Source organism: Leucopleurus acutus (assembly GCF_964270905.1).
Source record: "Leucopleurus acutus genome assembly, chromosome: 1".
NCBI lineage: Eukaryota > Metazoa > Chordata > Mammalia > Artiodactyla > Delphinidae > Leucopleurus > Leucopleurus acutus.
This window is the reverse complement of record NC_139142.1, coordinates 86,402-106,064: the sequence shown is the minus strand read 5'-3', so window position 1 is coordinate 106,064 and position 19,663 is coordinate 86,402. Positions and strand designations below refer to the sequence as shown.

At 64.4% G+C, this 19,663-nt stretch overlaps 2 protein-coding genes across 2 annotated transcripts; both read left to right on the top strand.

Moving 5' to 3' along the window:
* The first annotated feature begins 1,741 nt into the window (after positions 1-1,741).
* Positions 1,742-3,358, top strand: LOC309970245 (cysteine-rich protein 1). Its single transcript, XM_082852522.1, has 5 exons — positions 1,742-1,851; positions 2,753-2,847; positions 2,919-2,976; positions 3,057-3,103; positions 3,228-3,358. The coding sequence occupies exons 1-4, from the start codon at positions 1,812-1,814 to the stop codon at positions 3,095-3,097; spliced, it is 234 nt and encodes a 77-aa protein (XP_082708648.1). The 5' UTR covers positions 1,742-1,811; the 3' UTR covers positions 3,098-3,103; positions 3,228-3,358.
* Positions 3,359-6,462: 3,104 nt separating this feature from the next.
* TEDC1 (tubulin epsilon and delta complex 1) lies at positions 6,463-14,313 on the top strand (the record flags this gene model as incomplete). Its single annotated transcript, XM_082834237.1, has 8 exons — positions 6,463-6,609; positions 6,707-6,785; positions 7,093-7,295; positions 7,585-7,740; positions 8,783-8,881; positions 11,843-11,929; positions 12,380-12,547; positions 13,865-14,313. The coding sequence occupies 8 exons, from the start codon at positions 6,463-6,465 to the stop codon at positions 14,192-14,194; spliced, it is 1,269 nt and encodes a 422-aa protein (XP_082690363.1). The 3' UTR covers positions 14,195-14,313.
* Positions 14,314-19,663: the final 5,350 nt, after the last annotated feature.

Here is a 19,663-nt window from a genome sequence, read left to right as displayed (position 1 = left end):
AGGGTGTTGAGGCTCCGGGCCCGGAGCTCCACCAGTGCAGGGCAGGGCGTGCACTGCCTCCTGAGGGCAGCGGGCAGCCGGGCACCGGGGCTACCCACCTTGTGGACCCCGGGGCTTGCACAGCTCCCGGGGGGGGGCAGAACTGTGGCCTCAGAGAGGGGGTCCCAGGGAGGTGGGAGTGACTCGAGAGCGGTGTGGGGGGCCCGCCGCGGGAGTGTGGGGTCCAGCGGGCTGTCCTCCTCACCGAGGCTGGGGTGCGGCCGGCCTCCCTTACCCTTGAAGGCTTGGAGCTCTCACCGCCACGCCGACCCGGGCCTGGTGGGGCGCCGTCGGGGTGGAGGCAGCCACGGCTTCCACTCCTGGTCCCGTTGCCAGACTCTGGGGGGCGGGCTGCTCGCAGCGGGTGGTAAGGGTGAGGGCGTCACTGCGTGGGGAGGCCGGAGCTCCTGGGCCCTGTCAGAGGATGATCTCCAGCACCCTCCATGGGGACAGGGCCTGGACAGGCCCAGAGATGACGTTTTGTTTGGCGAGATGGTTGAGGGCACATGAGGACGCTGGTGCTGGTAAAGGTTCAGGGTGTAGGATGGAGACACGGCTAGGGAGGTGGCCTGGGTGACAGTGATGGAGGAGGGTTGGCTCAGGCAGAGTCCTACAGGGCACAGAGCACTGGGACGCCCCCCCAGGCCTCCACCTCAGCCTGGGCTAAGGGGCAGATGGGAGGCTGGCCAGCCGCCTCCCCTCGAGGGCCCCACCCCCTTGAGATGCAGGCCTCTCCGTTGGTCCGCAGAGGCTGGCCTAGGACCCCGCAGCCCGCGAGAGAGCCAGCCCCCTAGGTCTTCCCCCATTCCTGGGGCGGGTGGGGTCCGCGGTCTCTGCCTGGCACGGCGGAGGCTCCAGGGCCGCTCCCGCTTTCCTTGGACGAACGACTTGGACCGCTCTGCACTCGGCGCTTCCCGCAGAGATAAAGACCCCTCCCCCGCCGGCCCCGGCATCTCCCAGACGGCCTGGGCCGGCCTGGGCGTCGCCGCATCCACTTCCCGCCACAGAACCCCCAGCCCCCGCAGCCGATGGCTGTCCCCGTGGAGAAAATGGATGCCCCGTCGCGGAGTCCCCTCTTCTGAATTCCCTGGGGACGTTCCCGCTGCGGTCCGATGGACTTCCAGGGGCGGGTCTGAGGTGGGGCGCGTGAGAGAGACCGGTATGTCCCTCGGGGGTGGGGAACTGGGGCGGGGCGGCCCCGCGCGTGATGGAGGCCGCGGGGAGTTCCTGGGGGAGGGCTACCAGGCTGAGACTCCCCTGGCAGGTGTCCCCAAACCTCCATCGGGGGAAGGGGACACGCTGGTTTGCATCTCTTTGCATTTTAGAGGTGACCGGTTCCCTCCCTGGCTCCGGCATATCTGGGGCTGGGGGTGGGGTGCTCCCTCCTGCTCTTGGGGAGCCCCACTGCCCCAGATCCTGGACCCGGCGAGTCCAGAGTCCAGGGCGAGGGGCGGGGCTCCTCCGGGTGCGCCAGCCCCGCCCCTTCAGTGAGTCCCCACGGATCTCCTGCACTGCTCGGATCACGCTCTGTCGTCGGCTAGGCCCGGGTCGTACCCCAAAGCGGGCGTGGACCAGATGACCTTTCTCGGTCTGCTGGCTTGGGTCCGAGGCCTCCGGGCCCAAGTCCAGGGCTCAGGGGGCGGGGCGCTAGGGGCGGGTCCCAAAGGGGCGGGGTCCCGGGGTGCTTGAAAGGCGAGGACCTGGCGCGACCCACCCAGTCCCGCGCTCCGCTCTGCTCCCGCCCAGCCACCCGACCCGGACCCGGCGCCACCATGCCCAAGTGCCCCAAGTGCAACAAAGAGGTGTACTTTGGTGAGCGCACTCCACCCCCACCCTCCCCGGCTCGAACTGTGGGTCCCTGAGCCGCCCCACGCGGAAGCGCGGCCCAGGGTCCCCGCCGCGGGGCCGCTCAGGTGGGCCGGGGGCGCAGGGGGACTTGGGGCACCGCCTCGGGGCGACGCCTCAGCCTTGCCCGCGGCCGCCTGGATGTGCGGGTCGGGACCCCTGCGTCGGACGGCCCTCCATCTCTGTGCCCCGCTGTCTCTCCGGGTGCCTCTGGGCCTCCCGTCTCTGAGTCTGCCCGTCTCTGGGTCTCCCGTCTCCGGGTTCCGCTCTCTAGCCTCCTCTCGCGCGCGCCCTGGGCGGGGACCCCGAGGGGTAGGAAGGAACGCGGGGCTCTGGCCGCCCCTCCCAGCGCTAAGTAGAAACAGACGCGGAAACCGGCGTCCCGGGCGCGAGACCAGGCGCGCTCAGATCCCGGGCGCGGCCTTCCTGTCCCGCGCCCCGGGGCCCACCCAGGGGAAGGGCAGGAGGAGGTGGGAAGTCCCCCCGCCTCGCCACGGGGAAGGGCGCCCCTTAGGCCCCACCGCCGTCACCGGTGCAGAGGCGGAGGGCTCAACCCGGTAGCCGGCCCGGGTCCCGACCCAAGGCCCCCTCGCCTCCTCCTGCAGCCCCACCCAAGCCCTCAGGGGCGCGCTCAGGGCCGGCGCCCACCCCCGCTAGTTGGGCGGGACTGGTTGGGGACTGGAGGTGCCCCTCTCCCCCCGTGGGGCACAGGTGCCGCTGAGACCTTGGGTGGGCCACCGGGCATGCGTGGGCGAGGCCTTGAGCAGAGGTGGCTGGAGAAGGCGCTGTGCGAGCAGGTGGGTGTGCCCCGTGTCCCAGGAGCAGTGTCTCACCTCACGGGGCGGGGGGCATGTCTGTCCCTCTGCAGCTGAGCGGGTGACCTCCCTGGGGAAGGACTGGCATCGCCCTTGCCTGAAGTGTGAAAAATGTGGAAAGACGCTGACCTCGGGGTCTCACGCCGAGGTAGGTGGGGCCTGGAGGGAGGCCGGGGCATGGGGGAGGGGTGACAGGCCCTCATGCGCCTCTCTCTGCAGCATGAAGGCAAGCCCTATTGCAACCATCCCTGCTACGCGGCCATGTTCGGCCCCAAAGGTATGCTCCCCGCAGCCCCCACCTGACCCTGACCTCCACAGCCCCTGGCCACCCCTAACCCGCCCACTGCTTCTCCGCAGGCTTCGGGCGCGGTGGGGCAGAGAGCCACACTTTCAAGTAAACCCAGGTACACCCCCATCCCCCTTGCCCTGCCCAGCCCAGCCAGCCCTGAGAGTGGGGTCCCCCACCCTGAGTGAGGACCGACCACTCCTGGGGCCTGCACTCACCTCTGTCCCTGTCTCTCTGCACAGGTTTTGGAGACCCCATCCCTGGCTGCCCGCCGGGCCGCTGCCCCTCTAGGCCGATGGCAGGTCCTCCCCACAGGCACCTGGGGCTCCCCTGTAGACCCTCAAGCCCTCAATAAACCCGGACACTTGGAAGACCTACTTGTGTGTGCACTTCACTGGGGGAACAGTGCAGGGGGCTGCACCCTGCCGGGCACTTGCTCTTCCTGCTGCAGCCAGCCTTGCTGCCCACTGCCCTGGTGGGGGCGGGGTACTCTGCCAGGGAGCCACCCTGGACAGCCCCGCGTTCAGCCCTGCAGATGCCCCAGCCCTCCTCTGCAGCTCTGGGATTGGTCAGCGGGAACATGAGGCTGCAGGGTGAATCCGCTGAGCTGGTTCCGTTTTTGAGAAGCTTTGGGGAGTGTGGTGGGGAGCCCTCTCCTGCCCTCCCCACTTCCTGCTGCTCCTCCCTTGTCCCCATCCCCCATCCCCACCCTGCCGGACTGGGCAGCCGTGCATCCACCCAGACACCTCATCTGCCCCCGTGCCATGCCCAGGGACTAGCAGGTGGCCAGCTGCCCAGTAGGGACTAGCAAGTGGCTGGCTGCCCGATGCGGACTTTGAGGCGAGGACTGGCTGGGCGGCAACGGCTAGGGGCTTTCTGAAAACTCCTGTTTCCGTTCAGGGAGCAGCTGCAGACTGGGTCACCCTCAGAGCCCTCGCCGTTCCCCCCACTGGCCACTCACACTCCGGCCCTGGCAGACGGCCACTGTCCCAGGGCTCGGCTGATCTAAGGAGCCCAGAGCGGTCATCTCAGCCTTGCAAATGGCCTCAGCCCTGCCCCATGGCTTGGCCGGGGGTCCGGCAGGCCTGAGCTGGACAGGTGTGGGGGGCCCAGGGTGGTGTGTGGGGTCACGTGCGCGCGTGCGTGCGTGTGTGAGATTTGTGATTCATAGAATTCCAAGGGGTGGGAGCTGGAGTGCTTCTGGGCACCGATGCAATTCAGCGGCGGAGGCGGGAGCAGAGGATACTAAGTGAGGCCCGGTTTCTCAGTGGTGGGGTGTGGGGGGTGGAGGTGTCATCTGGGGGCCCAGCAGCTAAGGGCTTGTGGCCAGAGCAGGCACAGAGCGGGGAGTGGGTGCACCGGAAGGTTCGCGCCGAGCTGCTGGGAGGTGGCCCTGAAAAGGCAGCAGAAACTCCTGGCCCCTCCGCCACCGCGTGGCTCAGTCTGGGTGTGGGGGGCAGACTTGGAGTGAGCGCTCAGAGCGCTGAGGCCCACAGGGAGAGTGGGTCAGCCAGGCCTCAGGCTGGGGAGGAAGGCACTCGGAGCAGAAGGCCCAGCAGGTGCAAAGGCCGGAGCGGGAAAGGGCTCATCGGCTTCCAGACCCAATGCGTCAGGAACCGTATTGGGCGAAGGCTGCAGGGTGCTACGGTAGGCCTTAGCAGCATGGCCTCTGCGCTGTGGAGACAGAAGGCAGGGCCAGCCTGGAGGCCTGTGCTGGTCCCAGCCCCAGCTCAGAAGGGGATTGGAGGGGACTGAAGGTGAGGTGAGGGGCAGACAGCAATACCCCCTTGCCTGTGGGGGAGGAGGGCTCTCGGGAGGTAAGCTGCCCTGGCACTTGTCAGGTGGCCACTGAGACAGCCTCCTGGGGTGGGGGTGCCCGGGTCAGAGGCCAAGTTCTGGAGAATGGGTTAGTTCTGGGGGGACACAGGGAGTGAGCAGCTGCTGTGCCTGAGACGGCAGGGGGAGCTGGTGGGGTGGGGGGGTGGGGGCGGGCAAAGGAGAACACCAGGCGGAAGGTGGGGCGTCAGGCGTGACCGCACTTCCTGTGGGCTTGGTGAGGGCTGGGGGGGGGGCTTGTCTGGGGAGCACTTGGGATCCAGGGAGGCCTGCTTCCTTTCTCTTCATCACTTCTCTTTCCCTTCTTCTCTCCTTCCTTCACTCTGTCCTCTTTACAGCTTTATTGGGGTATAATTTCCTACCGTAAAACTCACCTATGCACATTCGATGCTTTTTAACCAGTTCAGAGTTCTGCAACCGTCACCACAATCCAGTTCTAAACCATTCTCCTTAACCACAAAAATTCCCTCGTGCCCATCTGCTGCCACTCCCCAGTCCTGGTCTCTTTCCAGGCCACCACTGACCTGCCTCCTGTCTCTGTACACTTGCTTTTCTGGACACTTCCTATAGATGAAAGGCACGTACAACATAGTGTTTTGCATCTGCCCTCCTCTGTGTCTGCGCTTCCTGGCACTTTGACCCGCCATCAGTGGTGCCGAGAGGGTTCCATCCTAGGGCTGACTGCCCAGCTGGCGGCCTTTTGGGTTGTTTCGGTTTGGCTGTTATGAACAGAGCTGCCTTGAACGTCCGTGCGTGGGAACACGAGTCCTCACAGGTTCCGGGCACTGGAACTGTGGGGTCGTCTGGTAGACAAGTCTAGCTCTGAAAGAACCGCCAAACTGCTTTCCAAAGTGGCTGTGCGGACAGTCCTTTGAAGACTGTCTCTTCAAGGGCAGGAAGGAGAGGCTGAAGGTGCAGGGCAGAGGGAGGCCGGGGTGGGGTGGGGATGGGGGTAGGGGGTAGGGGGTAGGGGGCTAGCCGGACAGACGATGGACTGGACGGGGAGGGGCCAGGCGGGGTATGCAGGCGTAGGTTTGAAGGGGGAGAGAGTCGCCGGCCGTCCGGGAGGAGCACCCGCCCGCGCGCTGCGGGGTTGAGCCGTCGGGGTACGTCCCCCGGTACCCGGGCGCTGGCCCCTGCGTCTCCGGCCTGGTACGCGCTGCGGGGTCCCAGGGCTTCCGGAGGCCAGAGAGGGCTTCCGGAGGCGGAGGGTCGCTCCCGCGTGTCGGTGGCGCCTCTCGGCCGCAGGGGGCACCCTGAGCGCCGCTGCTGACCCTCCGGCGGTTGCTAGGCTGCCATTTGGTGCAAGGGGCTGATTGGTGGGGTCCGGACGAGGAGAGTCAGGTGTCGCCGCGATTGAGTCGCGGAGGGCGGACCCCGCGAGGCTCTCAACGCCGATGGGTCCCCGACGCACCGGAAATGCTTCCGCACCGGACAGAACAGACAGCACTCAAACGCCGGGGGCACCGCTCATTGGGCAGGAGCTAGAGGCGCGTCTCAGCCTACTCGGTGGTTGGGCGCGGGCCCAGCAGAGGCGGCACCTGAACGGTGACTGGGCGCGGGGACGCAGCTCTCGCGGGGATTGGTCGCGGGGACGCGGCGGCGGCGGCGCGCAATCTGAGACAGGCGGGCGGAGGCTGCATGGGGCGGCGGCGGCGGCGTCGCCGGGTGGACCCGGCGGACGCGGCCCGGGCCCTGCCCGAGGCCATCGCCGCATTGAGTCAGACTCTGCCCGCCGGACCCAGCCCCGAGACCTTCCGCCGCGCCAAGTTCGACCGTCCGGAGGCGGTGAGGCCAGCACGGCAGGCGGCTGGGGCCAGTAGGGCTCCGGGAGGACGCAGGGACGCCGTCAGCCCCGCTGACCGTCGCTCTTTGATCCTCGCAGGCCCCCGCGCTCTGGCGGCTGCTCTTCCGCGTACTCTCGCCGCAGCTGGCCGACGGCGCCTCGGCCTCATTCTCCCCGGGTAAGGCCCGCCTTCCTGTAAGGCCCGCCTGGTAAGGCTCTGGCCCCGCCCACCCAGAGAGCCCCGCCCACTGCACGACCACGGGACAGCCCTCCGTAAGGCCCCGCCCACTGCCCCGCCTCCCCGATGAGACACCCCGTCCCCCCGCGTGAGCCTCTCCCCTTCCCGCCTCCAGGTTAGGTCCCAATGCCCCTGCTAGTCCCTTCCAAGCATGGTCTCTGCTCTGCGTCCCGCGGGGGTCCCTTAGGAGTCTGGGTAGCGTCACCTCCAGTGGGTGTCCCTCCTGAGCTGGTGTCTCCTACCGCAGAGGCCCAGGTTCGCTCTGTGAAGTTGGCGCTGCGCACCCAGGGCTACCCTAGGCGGGCCCTGGCACAGCTCCCGGACGACGGCTCCCAGGGCAGCCGCGAGCTGCTGCTGGCCCTGGCCTGGCTCCTGGCCCGCGGGCCCCTGCCCGAGCGGCTGCTGACCCAGAACCGCGTGCAGCTGGGAGACGAGATGCCCGTGTGCGAGGTGGGTGAGGGATGAGTGTGAGCCGCGCCCAGCCCGGGCGGGAATCCTGGGTGTGGGCACCGGACCGGCGGGGTCAGCCCTGTGGGGGTCAGTGTTGCTGCCCCGAATGCCCGGGTGAGCACACGGAGGCAGGTGAGGGCCGGGGACGTGCCCACAGGCTCCTGACCCAGCTCTTCCTGGCGCCCCCGGGATCTCTTGGCTCTCACTCCCAGGGGCTTCCTTTCTCTTTCCCCTTCGTGGTCTCTGCCTGGTGTGTGAGAGCAGTGCGTGACCCTTGCCCCCTCCCCAGTGCGAGGCCCTGGCCAGCCCTGGCCCTCCTGCCCCCAGCGTGGAAGCAGACGGCTGTGTGGACATCCGCCACCTGCAGTGGCTGATGGGAAAGCTGCGGTTCCGGTGGCGAAACCTGATGGCCAGTCAGCAGGAGCAGTGCGCCCTCCTGGGCAAGGTAGTGCCACGCATGCGTTGTCCACCCAGGGGCAGCTGTCCTCTGTGCTGTAGAGGCCTGTCCAGCATTCCCATCTCAGGCTGGCGCCCAGCCTTTGGCTGAATGTGGGCCTTCCCAGGCCTGGCTGGGAGCTGACCTGTTGGGCACAGCCTGGGGTGGCCCAGAGCCTGACCCTAGGGCTCCATGTTGTCCAGGAGGGGGCCTAGAGCAGGTGTTGCTGGACATCTATGGGGCAGGGAATCAGGGGGGCAGGGAGCCTGCAGGGTCGACCTTCCTGTCCCCAGAACTCCCTAGAAGCTTCAGAATCTATGTCACTGAGCACCGAAGTGGGCCCTGGGGAGCCACTGCTGCCTGAACATGAGATGGCGAGGAAGGCACCCCCTCCCACCGCATGCTGGGTGTGGGCTCACGGGCGGTGGGCAGCTCCCGTGGGCTTCCGAAAGGCTGGTAGGGCTCAGCTGTTGGGGCACAGGGGTCCCCACAGGTCCAGTGCATGGTCTGGGCTGAGCGGTGGCTGGGCAGGTAGCCCAGGGCTCGCACCAGCGCAGGGCTCTCTGGTGCTGGAACACCCCGCCTGGTGCTCTGCCCTGGGAGAGGGTCTTTTGTTCAGCTAGCGTTTCCTGGGACCCCTCACTGCCTCTTGTCTGGGCTCCAGCTGCTTCTCTGTGTGAGACATGCCCACCAGTTAGCGTCCCTGCTGCCTTCAGGCCTCACCGTGCTGGAGTGCCCTCCCTGTGTCTGTGTCCCTGCCACTGGCCTCACTGTTTCTGCCACACATGGGCCTCGCACTTGATGAGCTGAGGGGGAAGCAGGGGCGCCCCACTCTACCTATACTGCACCCTGGGAGCTGGGTGGGGTGCCCCTCCCTCTGCATGGGCCTCCTGGTGGGTACTGGGCCCTGGGCCAGCCTCCCAGCAGTGCTGACTACTCTCCTGGGCCCGACCCTCTCTGAACCGTTTCCTTATCTGTAAGGTCCTTGCCTAGCGCTGGCTGTGGGGAGGCGCCCACCTTCTCAGCCTGGGGTCTGCACTGCCTGTTTCAGATCCACTCATATACCCGTGGCTGCCACAGCGACCGCAGCCTTGGACACCTGTCTGTCACCGAAACGGAGCTGCTCAGAGACCCGGAGGGTGGCCGTCAGGTGAGGGCTGGTGGGACCAAGGTGGCTGTGGTCCAAGGTGAGAAGGAGCCTGGGAGGGTGGGGGACCCAGACAGCAGACCAGCTTTGAGCTGTGGGTGTTAGCCAAGCTCACCATCTTTTTAAACAGTATCTATCTATCTATCTATCTATCTATCTATCTATCTATCTATCTATCTGTTTATTTATGGCTGCGTTGGGTCTCTGTTGCTGCGTGCAGGCTTTCTCTACTTGTGGCGAGCGGGGGCTGGCTACTCTTTATTGTGGTGCGCGGGCTTCTCATTTCAGTGGCTTCTCTTGCTGCGGAGCTCTAGGTGCGTGGGCTTCAGTAGTTGTGGCACACGGGCTCAGTAGTTGTGGCTCACGGGCTTAGTTGCTGCGCGGCATGTGGGGTCTTCCCGGACCAGGGCTTGAACCCATATCCCCTGCATTGACAGGTGGATTCTTAACCACTGCACCAGCAGGAAGTTCCTTTTTTTTTAAAAAAAATATTTATTTTATTCATTTGGCTGTGCTGGGTCTTAGTTGCGGCACGTGAGATCTTTGTTGTGGCGTGCAGGATCTTCATTGCGGCATGCGGACCCTTAGTTGTGGCATGTGGACTCTTTAGTTGCAGCATGCGGGATCTAGTTCCCCGACGAGGGATTGAGCCTGGGACCCCTGCTTTGGGAGCACGGAGTCTTACCCACTGGACCACCAGGGAAGTCCCCAAGCTCACCCCCTTGCCTATGTAGGAGACACGTGCAACCTCAGGGCCTCTCTTGCCCCCAGAGCAGCCAGTGCTGCTGTGTGTGTGCACGTGGCTGGGTACACTTTGGGCAGTGGGAAGAACACAGGTGTCTGGGCCGGGCTGGCAGCCAGCAAGGGGGGCCACTGGAATTAAGGAAGACTGTTCAAGGGTCCGAGCTGACGGTGTGGGTACCTTGAGCTTGGGCATGTGTCACCTGTTGATGAGGAGGTGGGGGTTGGCGCTGCCCCACACTCTACTGACCTTCTTTTCAGGAGCCCCCGTCCATCATCACTGTTTCCTTCCCTTGGGCTCGCCTGGCCAGGGGGTCCTGGGACAGGCCCAAGGCTGGCCATTACTTGTGCTGGGCCCTGGCTTGTCCAGAGTGTGAGGCTGGCAGTGCCTTGTCCTGGGACACTTGGCTGGGTAGGAGGGCTGAGGCTCAGGGCAGGCCCAGCAGATCCCGCCTGTAGAGCCGCGTGCTCCTCGGGGGTCTGCATCCCCACCGTGGGGTCAGGGCGGCCACCTGGGGGTGCCTGCCCGGCCTGCGCTCCTGGCTTTACCTGGGCGAGGCCGTGCTTGGCCTTGAAGGTGCTGAGGCCGCATCTGGGCGTCCTGAGATGCCCTTGGCTCTGTTCCCTTTCAGGGGTGACTCAGCGAGGCGCAGGCCTCCTGCCCCTGGTCCCCTCCCTGGTCTGAGTAGAGCAGAGGCTGTGCCAGCTCCAGCCTGGTGCTGCCTGGGACCCCAGCCTCTGTGGGGGGCCTGGGCGGGTACGACTCCCCTCCTCCTGGAGGGCGGTGCATGTTGGTGCGCCAGGACTGAAAACGGTGTGGCCAGGTGGATGGGGACAGTTGGCTTCCTTCCAAGGATTCTGGATGAGAAGCTGGTGGCGGCCTGGACCAGCCGACCTGAAGGGGCTGCGCTCTTGGGATGGGTCCCATGAGCTTCTGGAATGATCTCTTGTTGCCGTGTCAGTGGCCAGGCATGCCGTGGAGTGGCTGGGCAGCATCCTTGGTTACTGGCTGGGCCTGTAGTCTTCTTATATTGTGGCTTGGGACGCGGGGGTGTGGACACTCTCTGGGACTGTTCTTGGTTGCTGAGTAAGCTGCTCTTCTTACGGGCCAGCACGTGTGTGTAGCGGGGTGTGTGTGTGGTGTGGGCATGTGGGCTCCGCTCTCCCATGTCCGCAGCCCTCCCCCAGACCACAGGACGATTCTCACCGCAGGCCTGCCTTCCCTGCTCCACTGGCCATGGGCTGGGCCCTTGGCCTGGTGCTCAAGGCTGCCCCTGTCCGGCCCCCTGGCCCGGGAGCCCCTTGTCCAGCCATGTGCATCCCCTGGTTGCCTGGCGGGCATGCTGGTGTGCATGGCTCGGGCACCAGCCTCTGTGAGTGGAGGCCTGGCAGGGCTCTTGTCTGGCCGTTTGTCCCGGCCCCAGAGCACACTCCTGGGCTCCCTTCTAGAAGGAGTGGTGCCGGAGGCTGGGTCACTGTGCTGGCTGCTGTGTTCAGAGAGGAGCACAGCGGGTGCTGGCCTGGGCCATCCCAGTGGGGCCCATCTGTCTCTCCGCAGCTTACCGTGGGCCCTTGGGGTGGACCATGCCTGGCCTTGCCCCTGTCCGGCTTCCCGAGGCCGCAGTGGCCTCAGCAGGCGGGACGGGAGCATGTGCCCGTGCACTGGACTGCGGGGTCCGCAGGTGCGGGGCTGTTCGGGCCGCGCCTGCAGGGTGGGGCTGGGGGTCTGCGCGGCTGTGTTCTCCACCCTGGTCCCCGGTCTGTCCTCCGTCGCCTCCAAGCTGGGCCTCTGCCCTGCCTTTGGGCTCCAGGGGACTACAGGGAGGGATTCCCAGAACCCGCCAGTCTCCCCCATCCGGGGCCTCCCTGTACACCCGAAGCCTCCGGGGTGCAGCCCTCAGTCAGCGGGGGATGTGGGGTGGAGCCGCAAGGGAGGGGGCACCAGGACTCAGCCGCCGACCCTGCGGGACCCACGCCTGTGGGGGCTGGCGGATCACTGGCGTGGTCAGAGGCCTGGTAGGCTTGGCCTGCTTGTGCTGGAGGCAAGGCTGCCCTGCCGTGCCGCGCCCTGTCCTGCCGTGCCGTGCCCTGCAGGGAGGTGGCTCAGCCCGCGGGTGGGCCGGGTGAGCCAAGGCGACTGAGCCAGAGACGGTGGGCAGGGTGGGCAGGGTCCCAGGCGCACTGGGTTCTCTGACTCTGCGGCCTTACTGGTTTGCGTTGCAGCTGCTGCGGAGGCTGGAGAGGGAGAACGCGCGGCTGCAGGCGGCCCTCGAGTGGCGGCGCCGGGAGCTGGTCTTCTGGCGGTGGATGGTCAGGAAGCCGTTCCACCCACCTCCTGTCCCTCCCCTCCCCTGGTCTGACCACAGCGGCCCTGGGGTGGTGGTGGGGTCTTCTCATTTTCCACACAGGAAGAGAAGTCTCAGGGAAGCCCCCCACACCCAGCCCTGAAGCTGGTTTCACACCCAGGCCTGTGGGTTTTGTGTGTGTGGCTCTTTCCAGATGTCTGTCTGTCCCATCACCACCCTTCCCAGCTCCTGGGGAGGCCCAGACTTCTCAGCGGTCTTGGCCTTCCGGAAGCCTGGCCTTTGTGCCTCCCTGGCCTCCAGGCCCACCAGGGTGACGGTCACTGTCCAGCTTGGTCTGCGACCCGGGGGCGGGAAGTGACCCTGGGCCTCTGTCCCTGCCGGCTGGGGAGCTGGGCCTCTGGTTGTGAGGCCCGGGCCTGCCGCCCACCCTCTCACTTGGGGTCCCTCTCTGCAGGACACGGTCCTGGGCGCCTGCCCCCCTGAGGCCTCACAGCCCACGTTTCTGCCCAGGATCCCCACACCAGGGACTGGAGCGTTGGAGCCCCTGGTGCGGGAGCTGCAGGCCCTGCAGGGAGAGCTGCGAGAGGCGGTGGAGGCCCGGCGGGCGGCCTGGGAGGCCGGGGTGAGGACTTGGGGCCCTGGCCCGGGTTGTGCTCGGTGGGGGGCTCCCACGGTGGGACTTGCAGCATTTGGTCTGTTTGCAAGGGGGGTGGGCTCACCTGCCAGACTCGGCTGCCGCCCCACCCTGGCCACCCTGATGGAGGTCCGTTCGTTATCCCAGGGCAGTTCTGGTGTCGTCCCTGCTGGCTTCCGCTCACACCATGTGGCCTTTTGGACCTGCTGGTGGACATGTGTGTCCCCCAGCCCCACCTGGGCGCCACCCTCCTCTCTCCATGAGCTGGACCGGGCGAGCACCGGGTTTGTGGCTGTGAGCAGTGCGCCACGTGCGCTACATTGATTTCCTTTTTCTGAAGCATCTTAGAGTAAACTGCAGGCGTGGTTTGCCCCTCAGATACCCCTGGGGAGCATGGGTGTTTCCTGGGGGCCTGCAGCGTGGCTCGTTCAGGCCCTGCACGGCCATGTCTCCTCCGGCCGGGCCAAGCTGGAGCCCTCTGCCTTCTTGGGCAGTGACAGCTGGAGCAACGGTGGCGTTTGCAGGCGGTTTCTCACAAGAAGGGGGGCCGGTGCTTGTCTGGGCTCAGGGCTCTTCACGCTTCCTTGTTGCGAACCACGGAGCAGTGCCCACTGAGGGTCGGGGTCAGGGTCAGGGTCAGGGCAGTTCCCTGGGGACACCGAGGGCACAGCCTCTCTGCGCTCCCTGCTGCCTGCAGGGTCTCTGGGATGGGCCTGCCCTGGGGGCCAGAGGTGTCCTCACCAGGTCGTGTCCTCGGCCTGGCGTCCCCTTAGCCTGGCGTCCCCTTGGGTCAGGGCCACCCCATGCCACCCCTCTGCGAGGGCGGTGGGAAAGTGGGAAGCCGATAGAGCAGAGGACATGCTGACCCCGCCTGGAGTGGTGGGTGGGGTTGGGGGTGGGTGCCCCCAGGGTCTGCACTCTGGGCTCTGAGCAGACCCTGCAGGACTTGGCCTGCTGGGGGCAGCCAGGCCCACTCCCCCTGCAATACCGCGGTGCAAGAGCTGGGCCTGCAGCTCTGTGGTCCTGAGGGCTCAGGCCCTGCAGGGCTGTCGGGGGTGATCGAGCTGCTGGCCCTTTCCCCGGGGCCCCACCGCCTCTGGCTTAGGGCTCAGATGCTCGGTGCGGGTGACAGAGCCTGGAGGAGCCGGGCCTTAGAGCTGGCGCTGGAGCTGCTCCTCTTTGGGCACTGGGAGGGGCCGCAGGACTGCTGGCGGCTGGGGCAGGGCTCAGGGAGAGCCGAGGCCCTGAGCCAGGGTCCTGGTGAGACTGGTCACCCTCTGCTCACTTGCCACGTCCCCTGTGCAGGTCGGAGGCCGTGGGCCCCAGTGGAGCGCCGCGAGGACGGCCTTGCGGGAGGCCGTGGGACAGGACCTGGCCGCTCTGCGGCAGGCCTGCGAGCGAGGCGGCGGCTGCAGCCTGGCCCAGCCCCACGGGCCCCACCGGCTGGTGAGGACTGAGGCTGGGGCGCCCGGGGGCCCAGGCCTGCGGGCCCCTGAAGTGATTGAGGCGCTGAGGAGCCAGGAGGCCCGCCTGGAGGTGGTGCTGCGCCAGCTCCAGGGCCAGTGTCGGCAGGAGCTGGCCAGGCTGGTGGGAGCCCCGCCCGGCCCCGTCTGGATCCTGCCACCTGGACGCTGACGTTCCCTGCTCCCGGGGGCACCTCCCTCAGCCTGGCTGGGCCTTGGAGGGGCAGATTCCAGGCCAGGTAACTGCAGGGCTGACACAGACACAGCCCCGGTGGTGCAGGCACACTGGGCCCTGGGCCCCGGGTCCCCACTTTGGGCAGTACCCAGCCCCGCGGCCTGCAGTGCTGGGGGCAGGCCCATTGTGGTGGCCGTGGGCATTCAGGATCTGGAGAAGACCCGGAAATAAATTGTGGAGGCCTCCTTGCAGGGCTGAGGCTCCAGCTGTCCCTCTGCCACCCTTCCGGGTCTCTGTCTGGGGAGGGGATGCTCCCCTCAGGTCCAGGGCGAGGGGTCCCTGGGCGGTGGTGGCTGAGGCTGGTCTGTTCTAGGGCTGCCCAGGTGCTGGACGGACAGGCATGGCCTGCAGCACAGGGTGGGCGTGAGGGCCCCGGGGATGCAGGGTCGTGGATGTACCCTTGGAGCACCCTCATCCTGGGCTCCCTTTGTACACCCCACCTGGGCCACGCCTATGCCTGGTGTGCATGTGCGTGTGTGTGTCTGTGTTGGGCAGGGACGCCTGATGGGAACCTTGGGTAGTGGGGGGACTCTGCTCCGTTTCTGGGGGTGGTGCCCCGGGGGGGAGGGGGAGGCCACTGTGGACAGAGGGGGCTTTGTTCCCGAGACTGCTCGGGGAGCTGGGCTCCGCCCTGACAAAGAGCCATCTGTGTCGGGAGGATGCGCCCCCAGCTGCCGGGATCGGGAGGATGCGCCCCCAGCTGCCGGGACAGGCTCCTCTCCTTCCAGGAGGCTTGGCTTGGCACCTGCCCCGCCCCCCTTCCGCCAGTGGACATGGCCTCAGCCCGGCCTCCCCTCTCCCCCAGGGCACTCCACCCGGACCTGGTGCCGCCAGCTTAGGCCCCAGGGCCCAGCCACAACGCCTTCTCACTGGCCTTTGCTGTCCGCTTGGGGAGTGCTGGCTCACGCCCAGGGGCACTGGCCCCTCTGGGCCATTCTGGGCCTCCTTCGTCCCGGGTTGGGGCACACCTGTGGCGCCTCTGCACTGGCCTCGGGAGCACTGACCAGACCGGGGTCGAGCCGGCGCCCCTTCCGGAGTGCCCCCTGACCCTCTCCTCACAGGCTGGCCCCAGAGAGCCTCTGGCCCGAGCCCCTCTCTCCAAGGCCTGGCCCCCCTCTCCTAGCCCCTCTTATGGGCTCCCTGCTTGCTCCAGTCGGGTCCAGGGCACACGGGACTCAGGCCCCCGCCTGCGGCCCTCGAGTGTTTAAAGGCCCTTCTGGACCCCCTGCTGCCATCCTCCTGACTGCCCCACGGGGCAGGTCCACTGAGGATTCCCTGAAGCCGGGATGGCCACTGGCCCTCGGGAACTTACGTTTTAGAAACTCAAATGCAAACTCTGTGTTTCGGAGCTGTCACTTCTCAGACTGATCTGTAGATTCAGTACAATTCAATCAAAACCACAAGCGTGTCTGTGTGTCTGTGGGACCTGGGCTGGTGATTCTGAAACACGAGGTGGAACCGGCCCGAGAGGCCAAGCTGGGGGTGAGTGGAGCCGTCCGCGGTGACCCCGCGAGCCAGGAGCTTTCCAAGGCTGCAGGGGGCAGGCGTGGGCCCTGGGGTTTGGCTCCTACTGTTGCCGTGATAAGTTAGCGCTTGTAAGTTAGTGGCTCATGGCCCTGACCCTGCCTTCTGTGGGGCTGAGGTCTGGTGGGCAGGCAGGAGGCCCCGGGGAGAATCCACTTCCACAGTGGCCTCACGCGGGCTGTCATCTCCAACACTCCCCAGCCCCGCAGCCCCGCGGCCACTGCAGTCCCCTCTGCGCGTACCAGGACAGGTTCACAGGCTCAGACCCTGCCCACCAACCCCAGACCCACGGGACAGACGGGGTGTGGGGCAGCGTGGGCCCACGCGTGCACTGGAGTCTGGCCTGGCTGCATGTGTGAGGACTGCACACTGGGGCTGCAGGGTTCCCCACCGACCCACAGACACAGCCCTGCAGGAGGTGAGGATGCCACGCTCCCCTCTGGAGTGGCTTCCTAAGACCACACGTCAAGACTAGGAACCTGTTCATTAAGAGACACTGTAAAGACAGCGGAAAGGCAAGGCTGAGCAAGCGGGAGTTTATCGCAACACCTGTAGCCCGTGAAGAACTGGTGTGGAGCAGATGGGGCCGTCAGCCCAGGGGCAGACACCGCGGAGAAGAGGAAACGGGAACTCAGATAAGTCAAACTAGCCAGGGACGTGCAGGCGCGCGGTGCGGCCGCAGGTGGGCGGGGCACCGGGAAGGGGTGGGGCTGGATTCGAACTACCCCCGGGAAGCACACGCGCGCGTCTTGTGAGAGGCCCCCAACCCCCTCGGAGTCGCGGGGGCAGGAGCGGATGTGGGCGGTCCCTGCCGTCCGCCAAGGGGGGTGGGTGAGGGGGTGACGGGGACCCCCGGCTGGCCACACTGCAGCGGCCTCCTGGGATCCGGAGTCAAAAACCCTCAGAGTCTTCTAGAAAACACAGGCATGTCGCAGAAGACCACACACAGGGAGGTCTTAAAACAGCCATGACTGGGGTAGGGAAGGGATTCTCATCTGCGGGGAAGCTCAGGACAGCGGGGCTGCCTTGCGGGGCCTTGTGGTCGTGGGTTTACCAACGGTTCCCACTCGCCCCCAGGGCACCTGTCCTTTGGGTGTGTCAACCACGATGTCAGAAACCGAGGAGCCGGTCCAGGTGCCTTCCCGCGTCACCCCCACCTCCACGGTCCTTTTGGTGCCCTACCCCACTACCCACTGGCCGGCCTCCCTCTCCCTTGTCCTTATCTGCATTGGTTGACCTTGGCTTGACCTTGGCTTGGGGGGCGTGGCTGGCTGGTCAGGACTGAGGCCCCCCGGGGCCCACCTGCAGCCTGAGGGGTATTCCCCGTGGTCTGCTGAAGTTCAGGTGTGGGTGGACAGGAGCATCTCTCAGTGGCATTTAGGAGACAATCCCTGTTGGCGGGCACAGTCGACGACCTTGGTCCGTAGGCCCCGGCACCCGTGTCCTCGCCTGTGGGTGTGGCTGGTGGCCATGAAGTTGTGCCTCTCGAGCTCCGGGGCCCCCAGCTGGGTCCTGGGTGCTGAGTGCAGCTGGGCGCCGGCCTCTCTGTCCTTCGCTGAGCTGGGCTGTTGCTCCTCTCATCCATCAGCCAGGATTCCCGAGGTGCCCAACGTGTGTCAGCCCCGGGGCTGGGTGCAGGGTCTAGGGGAGAGCAAACACCATAAACGAATATGCATCAGGGGGCGATGGCCCTGGCCGTGCGGGGTCAGGGCGCGAGGTGACAGAGGGTGTTGGTCAGAGGAGGCCTGCCCAGACAGTAAAGGAGGGGAGGAGAGGGAGCTGAGTGTCCCGCCCAGGAGCGTGGTCCAGGCAAAGGAAATGGCGTGCTTATGCTTATGCGGGGGCTGCATGGGGGGCGTCTGGGAGGGGGTAGGACATGAGCTCAGAGGTGGGGTCGCAGAGGGGCAGGGGCTGCAGGCTTTTGTGCCCCAGGTCAGGATTTCGGAGTTTCTTCTGAGCGAGGTTGGGGCACCGTTCAGGGCCAGGTCCCGTCTTCGTTCCAAAAGGCCCCGTCTGCCCCGGGCGGGAGAGCTTCTGGGGTTCAGCGAGAAGGCGGTGAGGGGTGTTGGGCCGGGCCCTGGTGGGCTCTGGTGGACTTGGGGCCTGGGATCTGTTGCTCTCTTGGCCGTGGGGCTTGTGAGCTGGTGGCCCCTCTTTTAAGTTGTTTCTCTTCTTACCGTCTTCATTTACAATTCCCAAGTTTTCTCCTTCCCTTTTAGGGACAATTTTTTTAAATTGTGGTAAAAAACACATAACATTAAGTTTGCCATCTTAAGCATTTTTTAAAAATTGAAATACAGTTGATTTACAATACTGTGTTAGTTTTGGGTATACAGCAAAGTGATTCACACACACACACACACACACACACACACACACACACACACACACACATATATATTATATGTATATTTTTTTCTGATTCTTTTCCATTATGGGTTATTACAACATATTGAATATAGTGCCCTGTGCTGTACAGTAAATCCTTGTTGCCTTTTATCTAGATTGGGGTGGTCATTTCATGGTTAAATAAATTTGTCAAAGCGCAAAAAAAAAAAATCCTTATTCCCTATTTTATGTATAGTAGGACTGTATCTATGAATCCCAGGCTCGTATATCCTTCCCCACCCCCTTTCCCCTTTGGTAACTGTAAGTTTGTTTCCTATGTCTGTGAGTGTGTTTCTGTTTTGTAAATAAATTCATCTGTATTATTTTTTAGTTTCCACATATAAATGACATCATGTAATATTTCTCTTTGTCTGACTTACGTCACTTAGTGTGATGATCTCTAATTGCATCCACGTTCCTGAAAATGGCATGATTTCATTCTTCCTTCTGCCATCTTAACCATTTTTAAGTGTACAGTTCAACAGTGTTAAAATATTCACACAGCTGTGCTACAGATCTCCAGAACTTCTTACATCTTGCAGCACAGAAACTCTGTCCCCACTAAACACTAATTCCCCCTCCCCCAGCCCCGGGCCCCCACCATCCTTTCTGTTTCTGTGAATCTGACTCTTCTAGGGACCTCATATGAGTGGACTCACACAGGATCTGTCCTTTTGTGACTGCCTTATTTCACTGAGATAAAGTCCTCGAGGTTCATCCATGTTGTAGCAGGCGTCGGGATTTCCTGCCTCTTTAAGGCTGAGTAATAGACCTCGATAGGCTTACCCCCCCCCCATCTTTCAGTGGACATTTGGGTTGCTTGCAGCTCTTGGCTGTTGTGAAGAACATGCTGTGATGAATGTGGGTGTGCAGGCATTCCTGTTTTTAGTTTAGTTTTAGAGGATCTCTGGGTCATCGAGAGCCAGGCATGGCTTGATGGAGACAGCCGTGTAGTCCGCAGAGCCCCTGGGAGGTGAGCCAGGGGCGGGGACCAGATGGGGCGCCCTGGCTCGTCTCCCTTGGGAGGAAGGTAGCGGTGACTGTTAGCTGCCCCGAAGTTGTTTCTTGGGTCTGACTGTCTTGGCAGCCAGCATCGCCCTAACTCAGGGCTCCTGCCCTTGCTCAGCTTGTGGCGCTTGCAGTGAGTGGCTCAGTAATATTTTTCACAGCACCTCTTGGTCCGAAGAAATACTTAACACTTCTGTGTATTGTGGCCAAAGAGCTTAATAAGTATTTAGGTACTAACAACTTAGTAGCAGTTTAGAAAACAAGCCCCAAACCCCAAACAAACCAACAACACATGAATTGAAAAAACCCTTAATTCTTAGAAACTGCAATTACTTATCAATAGGATATCTGAAACTGTTAGACCCTACACACTTTTTCAAACCTTAATCACATTGGACGCTGCCACCTGCATTACCCGATCCATGTGGATTTTTGCCTGGTGTTTGCTTTTTTATTTCAGCAACTGCTGTTAAACCAGCTTTGCAA